General features: G+C 45.2%; 1 protein-coding gene across 6 annotated transcripts in view; it reads left to right on the top strand.

Annotated features, from left to right (window-relative positions):
• Positions 1–22,651, top strand: part of MIER3 (MIER family member 3) — a 94,914-nt gene that overhangs the window by 22,811 nt on the left and 49,452 nt on the right. For all 6 annotated transcript variants that reach the window (XM_068155404.1, XM_068155406.1, XM_068155407.1 and 3 more), the window contains 5 exons: positions 5,661–5,781; positions 7,869–7,954; positions 8,134–8,206; positions 10,967–11,118; positions 11,537–11,618. In XM_068155404.1, coding sequence (XP_068011505.1) covers positions 5,661–5,781; positions 7,869–7,954; positions 8,134–8,206; positions 10,967–11,118; positions 11,537–11,618 — 514 coding nt within the window. The remainder of the gene's footprint in view (positions 1–5,660; positions 5,782–7,868; positions 7,955–8,133; positions 8,207–10,966; positions 11,119–11,536; positions 11,619–22,651) is intronic.

Below are 22,651 nucleotides of genomic sequence, written 5' to 3'. Positions count from 1 at the left end.
AGTCGGTGTAGAGATAAAGCTTTGGCCATCTCTCACGTTTAGCTACGTCAAGAGCTAGCCGGACAGCTTTTACCTCTGCGAACTGACTGGATTCTCCTTCTCCATCCTTCGCCTCTGCAACTCGGCGTGTTGGACTCCACACTGCAGACTTCCACCTTCGCTTGTTTCCAACAAGATGACAGGAACCGCCTGTGAACAAAGCATATTTCTTTTCATCAGCAGAAAGGTCATTGTAAGGAGGGGCTTCCTCAGCACGAGTTACTTTCTCTTCTGGAGGTTTAGTACAGTTGGTACCTTCAGGCCAACTTGAGATCACCTCCGCTAGACCAGGTCTTTCAAGATTTCCCATTCGAGCTCTCTGTGTTATCAAAGCCATCCACTGAGACCATGTTGAGTCTGTGGCATGAGGTGGTGTGGAGCCTTTGCCTTTGAACATCCAATTCAAAACTGGTAATCTGGGAGCTAAGAGAAGTTGTGATTCATTTCCAATTACTTCAGAAGATGCTTTCACTCCTTCATAGGCAGCTAGAATCTCTTTCTCTGTTGAAGTATAGTTAGCCTCTGAACCTCTGTAACCTCGACTCCAGAAACCAAGAGGTCATCCACGTGTCTCACCTGGAGCTTTTTGCCACAAGCACCAGGTTGGACCATTGTCACTTGCACCCGCGTACAAAATATTCTTAATTTCTGGACCATCTCGCACAGGTCCCAGACCCTGCTTGAACTACCTCTGGCTTTATCTGGTCAAAGGCTGCTTGTTGCTCAGGTCCCCAGTGGAAATGGTTTCTCTTTTGAGTCACATCATACAGAGGTTTCACAATCTGACTGTATCCAGGAATGTGCAGTTTCCAGAATCCCACTATCCCCAAGAAACGTAGGGTCTCTTGCTTGTTTGTGGATTTGCCATGGTAGAGACTCTATTTACCACATCCACTGGAATGTGTCGGCGTCCATCCTGCCACCGCACTCCCAGAAACTGAATCTGTGTGGTAGGTCCTTTCACCTTGTCTCGCTTGATGGCGAAACCTGCATTCAGAAGAATGTCAATGATTTTGTTACCTTTCTCGAAGACATCCTCAGCAGTTTTACCCCAGACAATGATATCATCGATGAACTGGATGTGTTCTGGAGCACCGCCTTTCTCCAGAGCATCGTGGATCACTGCATGACAGATGCTTGAGCTGTGGATCCAGCCCATTGGCAGCCTGTTGAAAGTGTACTGGATTCTTCTCCAGGTGAAAGGAAACTTGAGGCCTGCATTCTTCTGCTATGGGAATAGAGAAAAATGCATTAGCAATGTCTATGGTAGCATACCATTTGGCCTCTTTGGATTCCAGCTCATACTGCAGTTCCATCATGTCTGGTACTGCTGCCCTCATAGGTGGTGTTACTTCATTCAGGGCTCGGTAGTCTACTGTCAGACGCCAGTCTCCATTCTGCTTCCGCACAGGCCACACTGGACTGTTGAAAGGTGAATGAGTTTAGCTGACAACTTTCTGACTCTCCATCTGATGAATCAGATTCTGAATGGGCAACGAAGAGGCACGGTTGGTTCTGTATTGTCTGTGATGCACAGTCTGAGAAGCAACCGGCAATTTAACGTCCTGTATCCTGTCTTGTCCCACAAATGAAGAATCATCAGAAAGCTCGGGTCTAGCAGACAGCTTCAATTTTTGTTCATCAATTTCTATAGAAGCTACTCCAAAAGCCCATTTGTAACCTCTAGGGTCTTTGAAACGCCCTTCTCTCAGAAAATCAATTCCCAAAATACAAGGTGCATCAGGTCCGGTCACAACTGTATGCTTCCTCCACTGTTTACCAGGTAAACTTATATTAACCTCCACCTTACTTAACTCTTGAGATCCACCAGTGACTCCCAGAATAGTTATAGACTCTGATCCCTGATAATTTGATGGCATGATGGTGCACTGAGCTCCTGTGTCAACCAAGGCCCTGTATTTCCGAAATTGTGAAGTGCCAGGCCACTGGATGTACACATCCCAATAGATTCTATTATCTCTGTTATCCCTATCCTCCCCCTGGCGGGAGGCAAGGCACCCCTAGTTATGGGGAACATGCCCACATGTGCATTGCGCGCAGTGTGCAGTGTTATAGCTTTGCATGTTATAACTGGAGCCACTGTTGGAGCTACTAGAGTTGTTCTTGGGAACTGTGGAAGTAACAGCTACCCTTCTGGTATTGCTACCTTGGGCTCTGCCACTTTGCAGTTCCCTCAGTCTCCTGAAAAGATTAGAAGTTGGTTGGCCATCCCAGCGGTTCATGTTGTCACCAAACTGATCACGCAGAGTTATCCAAATAGTTCTACGTGACTGCCTTGGTGGTCTGTTTTGATTTGATCTGTTTTGGAACGACCTCCTTGGAGGACATGTATTCCTCATAGTTAAAACTTGTACCCACCTGGAGGAAGAATTGAAATTATCCCTTTGTGCCAATTGGGATATGGAATTTCTAAATTCATCCTTTAACTCTCTTATGCAATTCTGTATATCACCAGACATAGTTTTAATGGCCGAAACCAAAGAAAGCTGCGGGCTGCCGCAAGGAGGAAAAGAAGTGCAGGACTGCCCAGAATACTCTGCTGTACTCGAAGTTCAAAGGTGCTTTCTACCAGTCTACCAATGACATTAGTTTAGATCTGTCTTTCGTTTATAAACATTCAGCCACAATGTCCTCTTTCTTAATGGGACAGCCTCAAACGGTCACACACTGGAGATGTCCCAGAGGACTGAAAGCTGGCCTATGTGGTGCCCATCCATAAGAAGGGACAGTTGGATAAGCCAGGGAATTATAGGCCTATCAGCCCTGACCTCAGTGTCAGGCAAGATCATGGAACAGGTCCTCCTGAGTGTAATTACACAGCACATAGGGGATGGGCAAGGGGTCAGGCCTAGCCAGCATGGATTTAGGAAGGGCAGGTCCTGCCTGACCAACCTGATCTCATTCTACGAGCAGGAGACTCGCCTGGTGGATGTGGGGAGGCCTGTGGATGTAGTCTACCTGGACTTCAGCAAGGCCTTTGACACCATCCCCCATAGCAAACTGCTGGCCAAGCTGTCAGCCCATGGCTTGGATGGGAGCACACTGCGATGGGTTAGGAACTGGCTGGATGGCCGAGCTCAGAGAGTGGTGGTGAATGGTGTCACATCCTAGCTGGCGGCCAGTCAGTAGTGGAGTCCCCCAGGGATCAGTGCTGGGCCCCATGCTCTTTAACATCTTCATTGATGATGTGGATGAGGGCATTGAGTCCATCATCAGTAAATTTGCTGATGACACCAAGCTGGGGGCAGTAGTTGATCTGCTAGAGGGTAGAGAGGCTTTGCAGAGAGACCTTGACAGGCTGGACAGATGGGCAGAATCCAACGGCATGAGATTTAACACATCCAAGTGCTGGGTTCTGCACATTGGCCAAAACAACCCCATGCAGTGCTACAGGCTGGGGTCAGAGTGGCTGGAGAGCGGCCAGGCAGAGAGGGACCTGGGGGTACTGGTCGATGGCAGGCTGAACACGAGCCTGGAGAAGCGGAGGCTCAGGGGTGACCTTATTGCCCTCTACAACTACCTGAAGGGTGGTTGTAGCCAGGAGGGAGTTGGCCTCTTCTCCCAGGCAACCAGCACCAGAACAAGGGGACACAGTCTCAAGCTGCGCCAGGGGAGGTTCAGACTCGAGGTGAGGAGGAAGTTCTTCACCGAGCGAGTCATTCGGCATTGGAATGGGTTGCCCGGGGAGGTGGTTGAGTCATCGACCCTGGAGGCGTTCAAGGGGAGATTGGACGTGGCACTTGGTGCCATGGTCTAGTCATGGGGTCTGCGGTGTCAGGTTGGACTCGATGATCCTCGAGGTCCTTTCCAACCTAAGTGATACTGTGATACTGTGATACTGCAGTGTGCCCAGGCAGCCAGGAGGGCCAATGGCATCCTGGCCTGCATCAGGAACAGTGTGGCCAGCAGGAGCAGGAAGGTCATTTTGCACTTGTACACTGCACTGGTTAGGCCACCCCTCGAGTACTGTGTCCAGTTCTGGGCCCCTCAGTTTAGGAAGGATGTCAACTTGCTGGAGCGTGTCCAGAGAAGGGCAACAAAGTTGGTGAGGGGCTTGGAACACAAGCCCTATGAGGAGAGACTGAGGGAGCTGGGGCTGCTTAGCCTGGAGAAGAGGAGACTCAGGGGTGACCTTATCACTCTCTACAACTACCTGAATGGGGGTTGTAGGCAGGCAGAGGTTGTTCTCTTCTCCCAGGCAGCGAGCACCAGAACAAGAGGACACAGTCTCAGGCTGTGCCAGGGGTAGTTCAGGCTGGAGGTCAGGAGGAAGTTTTACACAGAGAGAGTGATTGCCCGCTGGAATGGGCTGCCCAGGGAGGTGGTGGAATCGCCATCACTGGAGGTGTTCAGGAGGAGACTTGTCAGGGTGCTTGATTGCATGGTTTAGTTGATTAGGTGGTGTTGGATGATAGGTTGGACGCGATGATCTTGAATGTCTCTTCCAACCTGGTTTATTCTATTCTATTCTACATCTGGAGAACTGTAAGTAGATGTTTCTCTTTTTAATAGAAGGAGGATTTTCCGGAGAAGATTTGTATTTTATTTTGATGTATGCTGTGTCCACAAATAATAATTTTGGCTTCCAGCATACATGTCATGTATCAAACCTTTGTGAAACTTGAAAATGTATTCCTGAATGCTTTGGAATGTTCCTTTCAAATGTATTGAATTTGGAAATGTCTCAAGTTTCGGGGGATGAGATTGTTTTGTGTGCTATGACTATATGTGTTTGCTGCTTTGAATACAAAAATGTGAAACCTCAATTTTTTATTCACAGGCTAATTTTAAATTCTGAGACTTAAATCTGAGTTTTAGCTATAAAATATATGCAGCTAGTAGTTTCCATTATAGAGTCTGTAGGTAGCAAGTATGTATCTTTTTGTAAGTATGATGAATTGAAACTCCACAGAAAATAGGGTATAATGATGCCTCTGCACATCTGGACCTCACTAGGAGTCATGATTGTGTTGAGGCTACAGAAATATGTAGTTGGCATGTTGTCTAATACAGTTCTTTCCCTAATCTATACAGAGGGATTCAAACATGTCTGCTAGTGAGGGAAATGTACTTTTCTTTCTTCCTTTTGGTTTTTTGGGTTTTTTTTAACCTACAGAAACATCTTTGTGTGTGTGTGCATGATTTAGGAAGATAATGGGGTTGTCTGTTATCTCTAGCTCTTATCAGAGTCTACAAAAATTCCTGATGCTTTTGGTTTTGGTGGGTTTTGTTGGTTGTTTTTTTTCACCATAGTTTAACGGATATCAGCCTGATAAAGCTTTAGTATATCTGTGATGTAAAGAACATCAGATTCTAAAGGATTCCACTGGCACTTTTCATTGGAAGCAGTTAGAGGAACATCTGAGATTTGACGCTTGCAGAGGTTGCTACTTGTGCATTTATTTTAATAGAAGACAAGGGGGAAGTGAACACCTGTCTTCAACTCTGAAATGGTTATATTTGTTCTGACATTTAGGAGGAGCAACCTAGCTAACATGATAAATTAACTAATGAGACTTACAATTTGAATCTAAATGCTCTCTAATCTGTACTTAATAGTCTGGGGGTTTTATTTTTTAATTTTTATTTTAATGATACAGGAGGAAATAGCTAAAGACCTCTTGTCAGGTGATGACGAAGAAACACAGTCCTCTGCTGATGACTTGACACCATCGGTCACTTCACATGAGGCTAATGACTTCTTTCCTCGACCATTAAGATGTAGGAAACCTAATTTTATTATAATACTAAAAATGTCTTGGCATTATATATAGCTTCCTAGTTTAAAATATTAAAATCATAAAATAGTGCTGAACAGGAATTGAGAAACTGTGCTTTGCAGGATGTTGTATGTAAATGTTGTCTTAGGTATTATTAATTACCTAAAAGACCTGTATTTAGTACTGTACTCAAAGGACAAGTGCAGATTTTCGAGAAATACAGTAACTTTTCATAATGACTCGTAAATGTATTGAGGAACACTTTGTGATTTTTTTTTAATTTTTTTTGGTATGTTAGTGAATGATGTGGATATGTAACCCATTTTTTTAAATTAATGTTTTTCTGTTAAAAGCAGCAGCAAAAATTAAGTCAGTGTCTCCTCCATTCAGCCTGTGGATGTGAACTGGGATGTGGTTTCTTTGTGATTATTTCCCTTCACATATTCAACAGTTTTCCAAAGGACTTCATGAGCCAAAGTGGTTTTATATGAGATGGGGCCGATGACCACCAAAATTTCACTACCCATGGAGCTATTGTGGGAAAGATCCAAGAACCAGTGGTTCAGATATCCAACATGGACAAGATATTCCTTATTGGTCCAACTCTAGTACATCAGTGACCAAATGAACTGCAATAGGCTATGTGGAGGATTTTTATCACAGTTTTAATTTGGCAAGTATCTTGAGCTGTTCCTGGGGGATTTAATCCCTCTAGAGAAGGGAGATAAAGAGGATGTTCTGTCTCAGTCATCAGCAATTGTAGCTCTTTGCATACTACTGATTGTGTAATGCAAGATGTGTTGAGAGAGAAATACAAAAATCTTAAATTATAATACCCTCTTTTAGTTAAGGAAAACTCCAAACTTCCTGGCATTTAAACTTGTGAACTGTTAATGAATATGACAGTGTGGCAGCTACATGGAAAAAATTACTAGTCCTTAGTCTTACTTAGGATTAAGAAACGGTCATCTTCTCTTTTAGCTATCATGATTTTCTATCAGAATGCTACTCTTTCTCTGTTAGAAATTGGTTAGGTGTTTTAAAATAAAATATCTACCATTTGAGGGAGGGAAATGTCAATTTCTTGTGCTTTTGACAGTGTCAACTTTTCTGATCCATTTCTCCAAGAAAACATTCCATTAAATGTGTCTAACATAGGCTATTTTATTAAATTTGTATTACTTGGGAAAAGTTCCATATTATTTTCCAGGCATATTGTGTTTTCATGCATTCATATTAGCTTCTTGCCTGCTACTTCTAACAGCAGAAGGTAGGCTGGTGATTGTAGCAATGATTAGAAGAGCCTTAGTCCATACAGCCTTGGATGTTGTCTCTGATATTGATGATTCTATTTAGTTGTGATGAAGCTAAAATTGCAACCCTATTTATGAGCATGTTGTTACTGAAAACAGAATACAAAATAGTAGATTCCATTCTCCTGGGGATAAAATAAAAAATAGAATTACTTCAGAAACCAGTTCTACAGCATTCTAGGTTCTAAAACATGGATTATTCTGTGGAGTACTGTATTTTAATAATTTGAAGTGCTCTGCTGTATTTCTTTGGGGGGGAGGGGAGAAGAGGAATAAGTAGTCTTTTGCTGTCTCTTGCTTATTCTGTTTTGTATATATCTACTATATCTTAATTCTTTGCTGAGGCAGCCTTTTTTAAATGAATGTTTTGAATGTCCATTAAAACTTAGGATGAAAGGCTTTAGTAGGTAATAAAGACTTGCCTTCAACTTTACTGTCTTTGTGATTAATCTAGAGCTAAGTCTTAGCCCTGGATGTTTTCTATTTCTCCTCATACCTTTTCTATAAGGTATAAGCTATTACTGAAGAAAAGTGATGAAAAATTATATTATTTCCTTTTCATAGTAGATTTATCATCACTGCAACTGAGACAGTTTCAATTCTGCAATATATAAGTACTTGTGCTAGGGTTTGATAGAAATGTACATCAACAGACTCATCATGAGTGTCTCCCAGAATAAAAACAGGGACTTCTTTCAAAAGTAAAGAATATCTTGTAGTTCTGTTTGAACTGAAAATTCTTCCTAGCTAAACCCAAACTTCTTTGTGTTTGAAGCAAACACTACGTGTGATGGGGATAAGGAATCAGATAGTGAAGATGTAGAGGCAGACAATGGTAATTCATCTGAAGATTTGAGAAAGGTAATAAAAAGTTAAGTAAACTTTACTATTAAGAAAAGTGCATTAAGATTTATAGTATATATCTCAAATATTACCTTAATTCTGAAATTCCCTGTAAAATGCCTTGTTAATGGAATTTGTAATGCTTCCATGCACAAAATATTAATGCCTTACTCTTGTGATTTTTGTTACATCTTCAGGAAATAATGATTGGTTCACAGTATCAGGCTGAAATTCCACCATACCTTGGCAGATACAGTGATAATGAAAAGGGTAAGTTCTTCTGACTGTTTTACTTTACATAACAGTTGATGGGAAAGCATTATTTAGATTTATAAGATAAATTCAATGGCTTTATTAATTTTGGAGACTTTAAAACCAAACCAAACTGAAAAATACACCCTAGTCAACTGAAGTAACATAGCTGCATAATTCTCAGAAGTGTAATTCTACAACTTCAAGAGGACAGAGGAGAGTGGATTACGCTGTTAATTTGGAACTGTCTAGTAATCTTAGGAGGCAACAAACTGGGTCAAGAAAGAAGTATTTTCATCAGAGTATCATAACTGGAATACAAGCATGCAAATTAGTTTACATTCAAGATCATCAAAAAAGTGTCTTTCTTTGCTTGGGTGGTGGTGGTTGGTTTTTTGGCAAGCACAACAATGTGGGTTACACTGAACAAAGCAGTAATCTAATTTTATAATTCTATAGCGTGAGTAGATTATGTAAGTCCTCAAATACTCTGTCTTTACAAAGTTTTAAGTATGTTGCTATTTCTGTGTAAATTTGGGTTGCAACTGTGCTAGAGTAGAAAAATAACTTAGAATTTTATTTGGTATCTTTAGGAACTTTCACTGTGAGAAAAATATAGCACACATAGCTGTGGAATTCAGAAAGCAAATATTGAAAGAAATTTGCTCATGCATGGAGCAGCTATGAAATTAAGGAACCATTTGGGGGATATGTTAAATAAAGGGCATTCTGTTTTTGCTTCTGTAAGTTACTTGCATTCAAACTGATTTCCTATGAAATATTACATTCTAGTGAAGTATATCAAGTCATTTTACCATTACCAACTGCTTTTTGAAGAATGATCCTTTGCAATAGAGAAGAATGTTTAGTATGGATGGAGCTGGAGGTATTAGCAAGTGAACATTTCTTGTGTTGCTTGAGACACACAGGGAATTTTCCTATTTTCTGAGATTCAAGCATGGTGCTTACCAACTGTAAGAAATAGAGAAGTAAGAACCAGATTTTTTTCTGGATAGTCTTTTTACTATTTACACTTCTTAACTGAGAAATACAGAAGGACCAACAACAAGAGGATGATTAGGAAGGCATTAATCTGACAACTTTCTCTGGAACGAGCTGGTGAGACCTGAGGACTCCAGCAAGTAGTGTTGGATTGTCTCGGTCGATAATGGAAGTTGAAGCTGAGCATCAGCAGTGCTCGCAGAGGTTGGACCTGACTGTACAGGTAGAAGATTCTGTGCAAGCCCCTTCTGTACTCTCTGAAGAGCTTGTGATGGCTGTGGTGGGTGGAAGGGCAAGGCCAAGAAGCCTCCTCCCTTCCCCCTTGTAAAGTAAAAGGAAAAAAAAAATAGAAGGGAAAGGAAAAAAAAACTCGCAAGCTGAATTAGCAAAGCAGTGGAGCTATATTTACAAAGCAATGTAGGGAATGCAGGGGAATATTTACAAATTTACAATATCTACAATATATACAAAGATATACAACAGAGCAACACAGAAATGAGAGTAATCTCCCCTCGGCAGAGGGGTCCCCCACCTCCGCTCTCCCCTCTCTCCCCCCCCTTTCCCCAGAGTGGGATAGAAAGAGAAAGAAAAGAGAGGAAAAAAAGTTAGAAGCAGTTCGTGTTAATTGGAAGGGAGTTAATATACAGGCCTGGTGTCTGGATTTCAAGGCCGAGGCCTTGGCAGAAAGCCCAGCACAGATAGCTGCAGAGCTGCTGCACCGTAGAAAGGCGGAAGCAAGACTGAAGATAGGATGCCGGAGTGCCCAGGGTAGTCCCAGCTCACTCCCAGTTCAGAAGGTGCTTCCTCCCACTTTACCAATGAAATAGTTTAGACTATTCCTTCCGTTTACCAACTTCCGTCCACCATATTCCCTTTCTTAAGGGGGCAACGTCAACCGGCCACAATGGCAAAGTGGGGAGGGCAGACTTATATTTTTGCTGTGTAGTTCAAACTACTGAAATTGAGCTAGAAATCAGTTCTGCTCTTCTATAAACCTTGCACTTCTAACACATCTGTTTGAAAGCTTTCCATGTTCTTAAACAATGACAGAACTTTCAACTGAGATGTAACTTTAATATTCTTTCCTACAGTTTTATGAGAGATTTGACAATCTACTTCATCTCTTCTACTGTAACTGCCATTATGCTTGTGTGTGTTTTGAATTTAGTAACCAATTTTGTTTTGTCAGGAGAGTACATAAAGCATTATGTGTATTATGAAGGAGGACTGTAGACCCTGATTGTAAAATATCAAACATGCACATTGTTAACAGCATTTGATTGTTAATGAATGGAAAAAGAAATTACCACATTAAGACCTAGATTTCCATTCTAAGTAAGTTTTGGCAAATTTCAGTTGAAAATTACCGCCTATTCAATTTTTTTAACTATGTAATATTTGAAATATTAAAGTAATATCATGCACTCTATTACTGTAAACTATAGCTTATTTATTGAAAATAGCAGAATAAAACTGAGTGGTTTTGCTAGGTGAAGATAATGAATATATATGCATAATTTGACTAGAATTTGTCAATAAGGTGTCTCAAGAGTCCAATGCCTTATCTCATCCTTATGGAACCAGAATATCTTTGCCATGCCATGCTGCAGTCTCTCAACTGAGGCTTTTGGGGATAAAGTGAGCTTCAATTTAAAAGTGGCATACTAGTGCTTGATTTGATTACTTCTGTATTCCTGCTTGTCTTTGTGAAATAACTTTTTATGTTATAGCCTTAAAAATGTCACACCTGGCATTAATGGATTTCTGTTTTAATAGTCTATGAAAATGAAGACCATTTACTTTGGAAACCTGATGTGATCTCAGAAAGTAAAGTTAAAGAATACCTTTTAGAAACCTCCCTAAGAACAGGAAACAAAAATATAATTGGCAGGATTCCTGAAGGACTACATACACGGGACAATGAACAAGTATGTTTTATATCTTGTTCGATTTGTGACACATTACTCTTTAATATGTACTCTCTTTCTCTACCTTGTACTATGAAGGCAGCAATATTCAATTTTTTTTACTAATTGGATGGTAGTGGGGTCAAGATCTTATTTGCAATTTCAAATATGTGCTTAAAATTGATTATTTGAATGTTGGCTGTGTTGTGATGTTTGCCATGCTGTTGACAAATCCATCTTTTCTAAGAATTGCATATAATGTTTTACATTTGCATAATTACACGTTGGATGGTTTTGCTTTTGGTTATTTTAAAATTTTCATCCTATATAAAGATAAATCCTTTTAAAAAAGGGATGCTCCCTGAAAGGTGAGTTTCAGAAGTTTAGATTGGATATTTGCAAACTTTGACTTTTTCTAAAGACTTCTTCTATTGTATAGGCTCTATATGAACTTCTCAAAAGTAGCCATAATATTAAAGAAGCATTTGAAAGCTATTGCTCAAATGGAAAGTCATCTCAAGGTAAGAGAGAGTACCTGCTTTTTAAGAAATATGTGTTTGTAGGAGAAAAATAAAAGTGTAGAAAACCCTTGAGTAAGATTCAGGCTGATGAGCACATTCCTTTTCACAATGTGTTTAGCACAGTTTGTGTATAAGTTGACTTGACCAGATGCAAACTTCTCTGTCAGAAATTTCCAACTTGTATAAAAGCTGATTCTGCAATCTTTATACATTTTCTTCCCTTCTTTCCTCCATCGCCATTTTAAAAATGGCATGGACCGAGGAGAAGGATGAGGGGAGTCATGGTTTTGTTCCATGAAGACAATTCTCACCCATATTATAATTGATCATGAACTGAAAAAGGTACTGTCATCTGATGACATCTATACCAGAATCAGGAAAACATAGCTGACTATGTAAGTGAGCCCCACTCTTCATCACTGTGCTAACATTGTCCTATATCAACCCGGAACTGGTTCTACTTTGTAGTCTACACGTCTCTGGTAGTGTGAAGACTTACTTCAGTTTGCAATGGAAAACAAGCTTCTATCTTGTATGTCCCTAACTTCATTATTCCCTTAAACAAAAATCAGAGAATGTAATTTAGCAAAGACAATTCTTTGTCCTGTATTTTAAGTGTCGCATGAAGTAGAAATGGACTATGAACCCTGGTATAAGTTGGTGTTCTGGCAGGTATTACCTACTCAGAAACTGGATCCAAAGGGAATTTGAGTGTTTACAAGTTAGGTGCTATAAAAGCTAAGTATCTAAGGTGAAGCTGAAGGGAATGATAAGGAAGCAGTGCTTCAGAAAGCTCTTGTACAAAGAGATTGTGTAGAGCTAAGCAATAAGGAAGTATCAGTTCTAGGGCTGTATTTTAAACCCCACACCTCTCTAGGATTTACATTCTTGTTTTGAGATGGAAAAATACCTCCGCCCATTTGTGGATCAGAACCCCAAATTCTGTCCTAAGGACTAGTACTTCCCCCCCTGCCCCAAGTAAGATGGGATTTATACCCTCATTAAAAGTGATAAAGGATAATAATAGCATACGGTTATGCTAAGTGAAGTGCTATGATCTACTATACTCACTGAAGTTCACTACTATTCTCAATGAGAGTTAAAAATCCTTATCTCCTGAGGTAATTTCTAACAGTGTGAATTCTAGTAGAGTGTGCAAAATTTGGGAGCAGAAGGATTCCAGTGTTTCCTTTTAGAAATGTGATTGTTGGTTGGTTTGTTCTGTTTTGGGTTGCTGGATGTTTTTTTTTGTGGGGGTGGGGGGTTTTGTTTGTTTGGTTTTGTCTGTCTGTTCCCCCCATTGGCTTTTAATGACAGCGGAACAGATTACCATTATGAATGTGAGATGCCTGAAATACCCCTCTTGTATTACAGAGAGATACAAAGCCATAATCAATATAAGTAAACAACAGTATTTGAGGCAAAACTGACTTATTCAAATAGTTTGAGCTACTTTATTTAAAAACTTCTTTTTTACTGATTTTGGTTTTGTTTTAATTTGTAAAACTAAAATAGAGTTCTATCTTAGAGGATGTTCTTCTGCTTTACTTTTTTTCTTTTCAGTAGCCACTGTTATTTGTATCTGATGCAAGAAGAAATACTTAGAAAACTCTCACTGATCAGAGCATTCCAACAAGTAGGAAATAGAGAAAGGGAGCCAGGAGACCTGCATGGTTAAGTAGGGAACTGCTGAGCAAACTCAAGTGGAAGAAGAGAGTCCACAGATCATGGAAAGAGGGGCTGGCCACTTGGGGGGAGTATATGACTGCTGTCAGAGGATGTAGGGAGGCAAAAAGGAAAGCTAAGGCCTCCTTGGAATTTAGCCTTGCGAGGGAGGTCAAGGACAACAGAAAGGGCTTCTTCAAATACATTGCAGAAAAAACTAACACTAGAGGCAATGTAGGCCCACTGATGAATGAGGTGGGTGCCTTGATGATGGAGGACACAGAGAAGGCAGAGTTACTAAACACCTTCTTTATCTTGATCTGTACTGCTGGAGACTGTCCTCAGGAGCCCCAGACTCCCGAGGCACCAGAGGAAGACATGACAAAGGAAGAGTTTTCCTTGGTTGATGAGGACTGGGTAAAAGAACAGTTAAGTAATCTGGACATCCATAAATTCATGGATCCTGATGGCATGCACCCATAGTGCTGAGGGAGCTGGCAGAGGTCATTGCCAGACCACTCTCCAGCATCTTTGGTAAGTCATGGTGGACGGGAGAGGTGCCTGGGGACTGGAAGAAGGCAAATGTCACTCCAATCTTCAAAAAGGGTAAGAAAGAAGAGGACCCAGGTAACTATAAACCAGTCAGCCTCACCTCCATCCCCAGAAGGGTAATGGAGCAACTTGTCCTTGATATGCCTAAGGACAGTGCCAAGGATAAGAGGGTCATTAGGAGCAATCAACATGGTCTTACCAAGGGGAAGTCATGTTTGACCAACCTGATAGCCTTTTATGAGGACATAACCAGGTGGATCAATGATGGTAGAGGAGTGGATCATAGAATTGTTAGGATTGGAAGGGACCTCAAGGATCATCTAGTTCCAAGCCCCCTGCCATGGCAAGGGCACCTCACACTAGATCAGGTTGCCCACAGCCACGTCCAGCCTGGCCTTAAAAACTTCTAGGGATGGGGCCTCCACCATCTCCCTGGGCAACCTGTTCCAGTGCCTCACCACCCTCATGGTAAAGAACTTCTTCCTAACATCTAATCTGAATCTACCCATTTCTATTTTTTTCCCATTCCCCCTAGACCTATCACTACCTGACACCTTAAAAAGTCCCTCACCAGCTATCCTGTAGGCCCCCTTCAGATACTGCAAGGCCACAATAAGGTCTCCTCGGAGCCTTCTCTTCTCCAGACTAAACAGCCCCAACTCTGTCTGTCCTCATAGGAGAGGTGCTCCAGCCCTCTGATCATCCTCGTGGCCCTTCTCTGGACACGCTCCAGCATGTCCAGATCCTTCCTGTAATAGGGGCTCCAGAACTGGATGCAGTACTCCAGGTGGGGTCTCACCAGAGCTGAGTAGAGGGGGAGAATCACCTCCCTTGACCTGCTGGCCACACTTCTCTTAATGCAGCCCAGGATCTGATTTGCTTTCTGGGCTGCAAGTGCACACTGGTGCCTCATGTTGAGCTGCTCATCCACCAGCACCCCCAGGTCCTTTTCTTCAAGGCTGCTGTCAAGCCAGTTGCTGCCCAGCCTATACTGGTGCCTGGGATTGCCCCAAGCCAGAGGCAGGACCTTGCACTTGGTCTTGTTGAACCTCATGAGGTTGCCATGGGCCCACTTCCATCCTGTCAAGGTCCCTCTGGATGGTCTCCCTTCCCTCCAGCGTGTCTGCTGCACCACATAGCTTGGTGTCATCAGCAAACTTGCTGAGGGTGCCCTCAATGCCACTGTCCATGTCACTGACAAAGATGTTAAGCCTGGTCCCAGTACTGATCCCTGAGGGACTCCGCTTGTCACTGGCCTCCACTGGGACATGGACCCATTGACAGCCACTCTTTGGGTGTGGCCATCCATCAAACCCATCCTGCACCAGCTTGGAGACCAGGATGTGGTGCAGGAAAGTGTCAAAGTCTTTGCTCGGGTCCAGGTAAATGACATCAGTTGCTCAACCTTTGTCTATTAATGTTGTGACCTTGTCATAGAAGGCCACAGTGTTTCTCAGGCAGGATTTGCCCTTGGTGAAGCCGTGCTGATTGTGCCCAATCACCTCTTCATAATTCTTCTGCCTCAGCAGTGCCTTCAGGAGGATCTGCTCCATGATCTTACCAGGCACAGAGGTGAGACTGACTGGCCTATAGTTCCCTGGGTCATCCCTCTTTCCCTTCTTGAAAATGGGAGTTATGTTTCCCCTTCTCCAGTCAGTGGGGACTTCCCTGGACTGCCAGGACTTCTGGAATATGATGGAGAGTGGCATAGCAACCTCATCTGCCAGTTCCCTCAGCACCTGTGGGTGTATCCCATCAGGTCCCATGGACTTGAACACTTTCAGGTACTTCAGATGGTCACAAACCTGATCTTCACACACAATGGGCAATTCATTCTTCCAGTCCCTGCCATTATCTTCCATTAATTTGGGAGTGTGGCTGGAGCTCTTGCTAGTGAAGGCTGAGGTAAAGAAGTCATTGAGAACTTCAACCTTCTCCATGTCACTTCTCACCAGCTCACCTGCTTCCTTTCTGAGGGGGCCCACACCTTTCCCTAGTATTAGAATCATAAAATCAATAAGATTGGAAAATACCTCAGAGATCAAGTCCAACCTGTCACCCAACATCTCATGACTACTAAACCATTTTAGAATAAACCAAACCAGGTTGGAAGAGACCTTCAAGATCATCGTGTCCAACCCATCAACCAATCCAACCCACCCAAACAGCTAACCCATGGCACCAAGTACCCCATCAAGTCTCCTCCTGAACACCTCCAATGACGGCGCCTCCACCACCTCCCTGGGCAGCCCATTCCAATGGGCAATCACTCTTCCTGTATAGAACTTCTTCCTAACATCCAACCTGAACCTCCCCTGGCGCAGCCTGAGACTGTGTCCTCTTGTTCTGGTACTGGCTGCGTGGGAGAAGAGACCATAATCTGCCTGTCTACAACCTCCCTTCAGCTAGTTGTAGAGAGTGATAAGGTCACCCCTGAGTCTCCTCTTTTCCAGGCTGAGCAATCCCAGCTCCCTCAGTCTTTCCTCATAGGGCTTGTTTTCCAAACCCCTCACCAACTTTGTTGCTATTCTCTGGACTCATTCCAGCAAGTCAACATCCTTCCTAAACTGAGGGGCCCAGAACTGGACACAGTACTCGAGGGGTGGCCTAACCAGTGCAGTGTACAGGGGCAGAATGACCTCCCTGCTCCTGCTGGTCGCACTGTTCCTGATGCAGGCCAGGATGCCATTGGCCCGCTTGGCTGCCTGGGCACACTGCAGGCTCATGTTCAGCCTGCCATTGACCAGTACCCCCAGGTCCCTCTCTGCCTGGCTGCTCTCCAGCCACTCTGACCCCAGCCTGTAGCACTGCATGGGGTTGCTGTGGCTGATGTGCAGAACCTGGCACTTGGATGTGTTAAATCTCATGCCGTTGGACTCTGCCCATCTGTCCAGTCGGTCGAGGTCCCTCTGCAGAGCCCTTTTGCCCTCTAACTGATCAACATCTGCTCCTAACTTGGTGTCATCTGCAAATTTGCTGGTGACTGACTCAATACCCTCATCCAGATCATCAATAAAGACGTTAAAGAGCATGGGGCCCAGCACTGATCCTGGGGGAACACCACTAGTGACTGGCTGCCAGCTGGATGTGGCACCATTCACCACCACTCTCTGGGCTCGGCCCTCCAGCCAGTTCCTAACCCATTGCAGTGTGCTCCCGTCCAAGCCATGGGCTGACATCTTGGCCAGCAGTTTGCTATGGGGGACGGTGTCAAAGGCCTTGCTGAAGTCCAGGTAGACTACATCCACAGGCCTCCCCACATCCACCAGGTGGGTCACCTGATCATAGGAGGAGATCAGGTTGGTCAGGCAGTGGGTTGGATTGGTTGATGGGTTGGTCGCGATGAACTTGAAGGCCTCTTCCAACCTGGTTTGGTTTCTTCTAAATGAATTGGCAAAAGAGGAGGACAGGGCCAGCCCAGATGAAGCGCTTCTATGCGAAAGCGCGCAGCTTAGGCAACAAACAGGATGAGTTAAGGGCCACTGTGCTGCTGGGATGCCACGGCATAGTGGCTATTACTGAAACTTGGTGGGATGATTCCCAAGACTGGAATGCAGGAATAGATGGTGCTGTAGGGTTGGGGGAAAGGCCAGGCCCTTTCCCCCCGCTGTGAGTAGAGGGAAGAAAATGGAAGGAAAAAAAAAAAACAGCACAGCCGGATTAGCAAAGCAGTGTGTGCTGTATATTTACAAAGCAGTATAGGGAAAAGTAGGTTTATGTACAGAATTTACAGTATTTACAATATATACAGAAATATACAACAAAGTCACACAGAAATGAGGGTTCCCTCTTCTGCTGAGGGGGGTTCCCCACCCCTGCTCCTACTTCTCTCCCCCTTTCCCCAGAGAGGGTTAGAAGGAGAGGAAAAGAGAAACTGTTAATTAAAAAGCAGCTATGTGTTAGAATGTTAGGAAAGGCCTCACGCTTTTATCTGCTTCAAGGTCAAGCCTGGCTGAAAGCCCAGAAAGCTGCGAGCTGCAAGCCACCGAAGGAGGGGAAAAAAGACTGACCAGAAAACTGCTGTACTCCCAGTTCAGAAGGTGCTTCCCCCCAGTCTACCAATGAAATTAGTTTAGATCCGTCTTTCGTTTACAAATATTCCGCCACAATGTCCCCTCCCTTAAAGGGACAGCCACAAACGGTCACAGTCCACCCCTTCTAAACAATTTCATTGGCTGTTCATACTGTCCATCCAATCCAAGACGATATTTACAGTTCGTGAGTAAAGTTCATAGTCCATTCTGGCTATACTCAGATGTAGATGATTCAAAAGTCCAAGAAAATCAGAAAATGAGAAAAATGGAAAACAGTTTGTTTCTTCGCTGACGAAGCAAATAAAAGGGAAACGGATTCTCAGGGTCTCTTAGTTGACTGAGGGCTCTCAGGGTTCGTGCACCGTAGATTCCTCGTTGATTCTTCCTTTGGGCACAGTGTAGCTGTACAACAGTTTGAAATCAACCTCTTTCAGCTAAAGTTAAATTTCATTGTGGAATACACTGAATTTCACCATTCTCTTGCATTACCCAATAAGTGTGACCCGGACCTTCAGCTGAAACCACCCCTCGGACAGGTCTAGCCTCTCCTGAGGGTGAAAATACCCAAACAGTTTTACCTAACAGATTTCTTTCTCTAACAACAGGAACTCTGTCACTTTCTACGTTCTGCAGCAAATCTGAATGTGCAGGTCCAGCTTGCTTCACTGAACCTCTACTATTTACCAGCCAGGTTGCTTGTGCTAAATGTTTTTCCCAGTTTTTCAAAGATCCACCCCCCATGGCTTTAAGAGTGGTCTTCAACAAACCGTTGTAGCGTTCAATCTTCCCTGAAGCTGGTGCATAGTAGGGAATATGGAATATCCACTCAATACCATGCTCTTTTGCCCAGTTCTTTACAAGGTTGTTCTTGAAATGAGTTCCGTTGTCTGACTCAATCCTCTCTGGAGTTCCATGTCTCCACAGGATCTGTCTCTCCGGAGTGAGAATGGTGTTGCGTGCAGTTGCATGTGGAACTGGATAAGTTTCCAACCATCCAGTGTTTGCCTTTACCATAATAAGCACGTATTGCCTACCAGAACGAGAACGTGGTAGAGTGATGTAGTCAATCTGCCAAGCTTCACCATACTTGTACTTGGACCATCTGTCACCATACCACAAGGGCTTAAGTTGTTTTGCCTGCTTAATAGCAGCACAAATGTCACAATCATGGATGACTTGTGTGATAGCTGATGACACCAAGCTGTGTGGTGCAGCAGACACGCTGGAGGGAAGGGAGGCCATCCAGAGGGACCTTGACAGGCTGGAGAGGTGGGCACAAGCCAACCTCATGAAGTTCAATAAGAGCAAGTGCAGGGTCCTGCATCTGGGTCGAGGCAATCCCAGGCACAAATACAGGCTGGGCAGTGACTGGCTGGAAAGTAGCCCTGAGGAGAGAGACTTGGGGGTGCTGGTGGACAAAAAGCTCAACATGAGCTCTCAATGTGCTCTTGCAGCCCGCAAAGCCAATCAGATCCTGGGCTGCATCAGGAGAAGTGTGGCCAGCAGGTCGAGGGAGGTGATCCTCCCCCTCTACTCAGCCCTGGTGAGACCCCAGCTGCAGTACTGTGTCCAGTTCTGGAGCCCCTATTACAAGAGGGATGTGGAGGTGCTGGAACGTGTCCAGAGAAGGGCCACAAGGATGATCAGAGGGCTGGAGCACCTCTCCTATGAGGGCAGACTGAAGGAGTTGGGGCTGTTCAGTCTGCAGAAGAGAAGGCTCCGAGGTGACCTAATTGTGGCCTTCCAGTATCTGAAGGGGGCCTACAGGAAGGCTGGGGAAGGACTTCTCAGGATCTCAGGTAGTGATAGGACTAGGGGGAATGGAATGAAGCTGGAGGTGGGGAGATTCAGGCTAGATGTGAGGAGGAGGTTCTTCACCATGAGAGCGGTGAAACCCTGGAATGTGTTGTCCAGGGAGGTGGTCGAGGCCCCATCCCTGGAGGTGTTTAAGACCAGGCTGGATGAGGCTCTGTCCAGCCTGATCTAGTGTGGGGTGTCCCTGCCCATGGCAGGGGAGTTGGAGCTAGATGATCCATGTGGTCCCTTCCAACCCTGAATGAAACTATGAAACTATGAACCAGATGGGATCCACCCTAGAGTGCTGAGAGAGCTGGCAGATGAGCTCACCAAGACACTCTCCAACATTTTCCACCAGTCCTGGCTTACTGGCAAGGTCCCAGATGACTGGAAGCTGGCCAATGTGATGCCCATCTACAAGGGCCAGATGGATGAACCTGCAAACTCCAGGCCTGTCAGCCTGATCCCAGTGCCTGGGAAAATTATGGAGCAGATCACCTTGGGGGTAATCACAGCGCATCCGAAGGATGGCCAGGGGATCAGGTCCAGCGAACATGGATTTAGGAAGGGCAGGTCCTGCCTCTCCAACCTGATCTCCTTCTATGATCAGGTGACCCGCCTGGTGGATGTGGGGAGGCCTGTGGGTGTGGTCTACCTGGACTTCAGCAAGGCCTTTGACATCGTCCCCTACAGCAAACTCCTGGCCAAGCTGTCAGCCCCTGTCTTGGACAGCAGTACTCTGTGCTGGGTTAGGAACTGGCTGGAGGGCCAAGCCCGGAAAGTGGTGGTGAATGGTGCCACATCCAGCTGGCGGCCAGTCACCAGTGGCGTCTCCCAGGGATCAGTGCTGGGCCCCATCCTCTTTAATATCTTCATTGATGATCTGGATGAGGGGATTGAGTCAGTCATCCGCAAATTTGCAGATGACACCAAGTTAGGAGCAGATGTTGATCAGTTAGAGGACAGAAGGGCTCTGCAGAGGGACCTCGACCAACTGGACAGATGGGCAGACTCCAAAAGGATGGCATTCAACAAATCCAAGTGCCAGGTGCTGCACTTGGGCCATGGCAACCCCATGCAGAGCTACAGGCTGGGGTCAGAGTGGCTGGAGAGCTGCCAAACAGAGAGGGACCTGGGGGTGCTGATTGACAGCCACCTAAGCATGAGCCAGCAGTGTACCCAGGTGGCCGTGAAGGCCAATGGCATCCTGGCCTGCATTAGGAATAGTGTGGCCAGCAGGAGCAGGGAAGTCATTGTGCCCCTGCACTCACAGTATCACCAAGGTTGGAAGAGACCTCAAAGATCATCAAGTCCAACCTGTCACCATAGACCTCATGACTAGACCATGGCACCAAGTGCCACTTCCAATCCCCTCCTGAACACCTCCAGGGACAGTGACTCCACCACCTCCCTGGGCAGCCCATTCCAATGACGAATGACTCTCTTGGTGAAGAACTTTCTCCTCACCTCGAGCCCAAACTTCCCCTGGCACAGCTTGAGACTATGTCCCCTTGTTCTGGTGGTGACTGCTAGAGAAAAGAGACCAACCTCTTCCTGGCTACAACCACCCTTCAGGTAGTTGTAGAGGGCAATGTGGTCACCCCTGAGCCTCCTCCTCTCCAGGCTAAACAATCCCAGCCCCCTCAGCCTCTCCTCATAGGGCTTGTGCTCAAGGCCTCTCACCAGCCTTGTTGCCCTTCTCTGGACATGTTCAAGTATCTCAATGTCCTTTGTAAACTGAGGGGCCCAGAACTGGACACAGTACTCAAGGTGCGGCCTAACCAATGCAGAGTACAGGGGCACAATGACTTCCCTGCTCCTGCTGGCCACACTATTCCTAATGCAGGCCAGGATGCCATTGGCCTTCTCGGCCATCTGGGCACACTGCTGGCTCATGCTTAGGTGGCTGTCAATCAGCACCCCCAGGTCCCTCTCTGTTTGGCAGCTCTCCAGCCACTCTGACCCCAGCCTGTAGCACTGCATGGGGTTGCCATGGCCCAAGTGCAGCACCTGGCACTTGGATTTGTTGAAAGCCATCCTTTTGGACTCTGCCCATCTGTCCAGCCTGTCGAGGTCTCTCTGCAGAGCCTTTCTACCCTCCAGCAGATCAACTCCTGCCCCCAGCTTGGTGTCATCAGCAAATTTACTGATGATCGACTCAATGCCCTCATCCAGATCATCAATGAAGATATTACAGGATGGGGCCCAGCACTGATCCCTGGGAGACGCCACTGGTGACTGGCCGCCAGCTGGATGGGGCACCATTCACCACCACTCTCTGGGCTTGGCCCTCCAGCCAGTTCCTAACCCAGCACAGAATGTTGCGGTCCAAGCCACGAGCTGACAGCTTCGCCAGGAGTTTGCTGTGGGGGACGGTGTCAAAGGCCTTGCTGAAGTCCAGGTAGACCACACCCACAGGCCTCCCCACATCCACCAGGCGGGTCACCTGATCACAGAAGGAGATCGGGTTGGAGAGGCAGGACCTGCCCCTCCTAAATCCATGTTGGCTGGACCCGAGCCCTTGGCCATCCTTCAGGTGAACAGTAATTGCCGCCAGGATAATCTGCTCCATCATTTTCTCAAGCACTGAGGTCAGGATGACAGGCATGTAGTTTCTGGGTTCCTCCATCCGACCTTTCTTGTGGATGGGGACCACATTGGCCAGCTTCCTGTCATCTCGGACCTCTCCAGTGAGCCAGGACTGGAGGAAAATGATGGAGAGCGGCTTAGCCAGCTCATCTGCCAGCTCTCTCAGCACCCTAGGATGGATCCCATTCAGTCCCATAGAGTTGTGAGTGTCCAAGTGGCTCAGCAGGTCGCAAACTATTTCTTCATGGATTTCCGGGGCATTACACTGCTCCCTGACAATGTCACGCAGCTCAGGCGGCCACTCGTCCTCAACTCTTCCTGCCTTACTGTTAAAAATTAAGGCAAAGAAGGTGTTCAGGGCCTCAGCCTTTTCCTCATCTTCAGTCACAGTGTTCC

Source organism: Melanerpes formicivorus, unplaced genomic scaffold, assembly GCF_026170545.1.
Source record: "Melanerpes formicivorus ecotype bairdi unplaced genomic scaffold, bMelFor1.0.p_v2 SCAF_31, whole genome shotgun sequence".
Classification (NCBI taxonomy): domain Eukaryota; kingdom Metazoa; phylum Chordata; class Aves; order Piciformes; family Picidae; genus Melanerpes; species Melanerpes formicivorus.
The sequence above is the reverse complement of the archived record's forward strand: the minus strand, read 5'-3'. Positions and strand labels throughout refer to the sequence as shown.